Source organism: Helianthus annuus, chromosome 1, assembly GCF_002127325.2.
Source record: "Helianthus annuus cultivar XRQ/B chromosome 1, HanXRQr2.0-SUNRISE, whole genome shotgun sequence".
In the NCBI taxonomy this organism is placed as follows: Eukaryota; Viridiplantae; Streptophyta; class Magnoliopsida; order Asterales; family Asteraceae; genus Helianthus; species Helianthus annuus.
This window is the reverse complement of record NC_035433.2, coordinates 3,151,391-3,154,933: the sequence shown is the minus strand read 5'-3', so window position 1 is coordinate 3,154,933 and position 3,543 is coordinate 3,151,391. Positions and strand designations below refer to the sequence as shown.

The following is a 3,543-nucleotide window of genomic DNA, read 5'->3' as shown; positions in this document are numbered from 1 at the left end:
TCTCTTATGAAACGTTCTAAATAAATCATAACGAATAAGATTGTAAATAGTATAAAAATAAAACCCAATAAAGATCTTGGATTCCCAACTCTCAAGACAAGCCCAAAACTTCTCTTCTACCCATTCCATTTGGGTGTGTAAGCCACATAATAAAGAGTTTTGCTTGAGGACAAGCAAAGATTCAAGTGTGGGGATATTTGATGTGTGTAAAATGCAACATATAAATTACATCAAATGAAGCATAAAACTAACCCTTTTTTATTACTAATGTTGGAAAAGTGTGCTTTTGTCTTCCTTTGTATTTTCAGGACCAAATGAGCTTAAACGAGCAAAAGGAACAAATATGCAGCAAGAACTAACATAAATACAAAGAAAAGGAATAAATGTGGCATGCCCGACCCCTCGACAACATCTCCACAAGCAAAAACAAGAAACACAAGGCTGACCATGACCCGTGCTCACTGGACACGGGGGCGTGGTCAGATGTCTGCAGAAATGGACAAAGTTGTGGAAGCTTCTATGCCACCACGGGGGCGTGCCCAGCTCATCATGGGGCGTGGTCAACGCTAAGATTTGCATAATCTTGCAAATCTTGATAGTACAGATACGCTTCTGCACACGGGGCCGTGCCCAGTGAACACGGGGCCGTGTGGAGTCCAATGCTGACAAATACAATTAATGAAGGAAGAGAAAAGGGATGGCCACGGGGGCGTGTCCAGCGGACACGGGGCCACGGCCGGGCTTCTGTTCAGGCTATAAATAGGGGTGCTTGGCTCACTTCAAAGGCATCCCTTGGCAAACCACCTCTCTCCCACTTTGCCACCACTCCACCACCACTACAACACCCACATCCACCACCATCATCCATCATCCACCTTAGAGTGTGTGTAGTAGTCTCAGCATCCAAGATTGATAGTAAGAGTTCTTGTCAATCAAAGGTCATGTTTGGCCAAGTCTCTTACATCACTTGGTGAAGACAAGCATTTAATGTATTACTTTTGATTTTTAATCTTTTCACACTTTTTATTTGGTTTTGTATTAATGACTTTAATAACTAGTTTCTTATGTTGAAGGTGAAACTTCTTTATCATTTGTCCATGGTGTCTTGGCATTACTTTACTGTCTATATAAAGTAAAAGATTTACACCATTCATATCTCTATGGTCTATATCGAGATATGTTGGCTACCTGGTCGGGGGTTAAGGGAATGGTTTAGTAAGGTTCTTGCCGTATTCAGTGTATAGATCCTGCAAGGAACTAGGCCAAGCTTACTAGGACCCTCCTTCAATACCCATAGGTATTGGATGGCGGGGGTGCGAATGGCTTGATCCCCTCATATGTAAACTACTATTAATACATTAAACCGGTTAATTGGGATTGTATCCATGCTGACTCAAACCATTTAGCCGAGGGTAACGTCACCTTCAAATGAGGGGCCTACCACTTTTCGCATTAATAACTTAATTAATTATCTTTCAATATTCCGAGCCTTTGGGATTGTATCCTTGCTGACTCAAACTACTGGGTTGAGGGTAACGTCACCTTCAATAGAGGAGCCTACTACTATAACTAAGATAATCTCTTAAAAAGTGCAAAAGTGCGGAAATCATCAAGGGATACATTAAAGGCGAGTCGGATCCAAGTGATTCATCTTGCCTATCTGTTTTATTTTTATTTCAGCATTTTTAGTTTTTATTTTTCATGTTTAAAATCTTTTCTCAAAAATTTTCGATTGGTTAGATGTTGGGGATAAACCGGTACTAAAAGCTCTTGTGTCCTCGGACGACCTCGGTATCTTACCAACGCTATACTACGCTCACGATGGGTGCACTTGCCCATGTGTGTGTTTAGTGTTAGTAGAATATCGTGTTTTATAAATTTAAAACTTGACTAATGTGTAAAATGGGCTTAAAATATTAATAAAAACATATTACACCTTACACACACCACGTTCCAACATCTGATCGATGAATGGAAGCGGGAAGTGGTCCTTGCGGGTGGCATCATTGAGTTTGTGTTAATCAATGCAAACTCGCCATCCGGTGACGGTACGGGTCAGAATAAGTTCATTCCTATCGTTTGGGACTACAGTAATGCCACCTTTCTTAGGCACTACTTGCACTGGACTCACCCAAACTGAATCAGATATAGGGTAAATCAGTCCTGCATCTAATAATCTAATTACTTCTTCCTTTACCACGTCTTGCATATTTGGATTCAAACGCCTTTGATGCCGCGCTTTCAGCTTGTAATTGTCTTCCATCAGAATCTTGTGAGTACAAAAAGAAGGATTTATGCCTTTGATATCCATAATTTTCCACGCCATGGCTTTCTTATGAAGCTTTAGAACCTCAAGAAGTTGTCTCTTTTCCTCGTGCTCCAAAGATGCTGAAATTATGACCGACAAGCGACACTCCTCATCTAGAAATGCATATTCGAGATGCGGTGTGAGCTCTTTTAACTCCAATGACGATGGATCTTCAACCGAAGGTTTTGACTTCTCTTCAACCTCATGATCAATCTCCACAAATCGATTTGGACTTTGGGAACCATCATCACCGATTTGATAAACTGGCTGCTCGACTCTGTGTCCGTCCTGTGTAATGCCATCTAGGTTCCCACACAACAGATGTGTGTCTGTATCGATTTCCTCAATTATGCCTCGGAAATGAGAGCTCACACAAGTATCGACGATGTCAACATAGTAGAGTGTGTCATCGTGACTTAGCGGATGCTGCATTGACCTTTTAATATCAAAAGTCACATGCTCATCATCTACTCGGGGCGTGATTTGGCCAGCTGCCACATCAATAATCGTCCTCGCATTATTAAGGAACGGGCGTCCAAGTATTAAAGGTACTTTTTAGTCTTCATCCATGTCTAATATAACAAAATCCACGGGAAATACGAATTTATCAATTTTAACAAGCATATTTTCTACGAATCCACGTGGATACTTGATTGAACAGTCTGCAAGTTGAATGCTCATTCTAGTGGGTGATGGTTCACCCACATCTAATTTAGCAAAAAGCTTATAAGGCATAAGCTTTATGCTTGCTCCTAAGTCAGCCAATGAGTGACTGACAGACATGCTGCCAATGAGGCAGGGAAGAGTAAAACTGCCCGGAGCTCTCATCTTCTCAGGTAAACGATTTTGGAGAAGAGCTGAACAGATTTCATTCATCAACACACAAGACAAGCTTTCGAGTTTTTGCTGGTTTGTGAGGATTTCTTTCAAGAACTTTGCGTATTTAGGCATTTGAGCCAACGCCTCAACAAATGGTATATTTATGTGTAATTGTTTAAACATTTGAGAAACTAGCCATGTTGTTCATCGTTCTTTTGTTTCTTCAGCCTGCTTGGATATGGAACTGCAGGAGTGTAATCTGTAACTGGCTCCTTGAGCTGTGTTGTACTTGCTGGGCCTCGCCTAGCGTGCACCTCGTCCGAAGCATCAGTATAGACCTTCTCAGTGATCGGTGGTGAGTCCGATATGTCAGGTCCTATGGTTTTACCATTCCTTGTCATCACGGCATTAGCTTG

The 3,543-nt window shown here is 41.4% G+C and overlaps 1 protein-coding gene across 1 annotated transcript; it reads right to left on the bottom strand.

Annotated features, from left to right (window-relative positions):
- Positions 1-2,863: 2,863 nt before the first annotated feature.
- On the bottom strand, positions 2,864-3,259 carry LOC110869460. Its single transcript, XM_022118949.1, has one exon. It carries the CDS (start codon positions 3,257-3,259, stop codon positions 2,864-2,866), a length of 396 nt encoding a protein of 131 aa, XP_021974641.1.
- Positions 3,260-3,543: the final 284 nt, after the last annotated feature.

Bases quoted from the DNA above. Each gene is read 5' to 3' on its own strand.
- LOC110869460 (XM_022118949.1), bottom strand. From the start codon at position 3,259: ATGCCTAAATACGCAAAGTTCTTGAAAGAAATCCTCACAAACCAGCAA.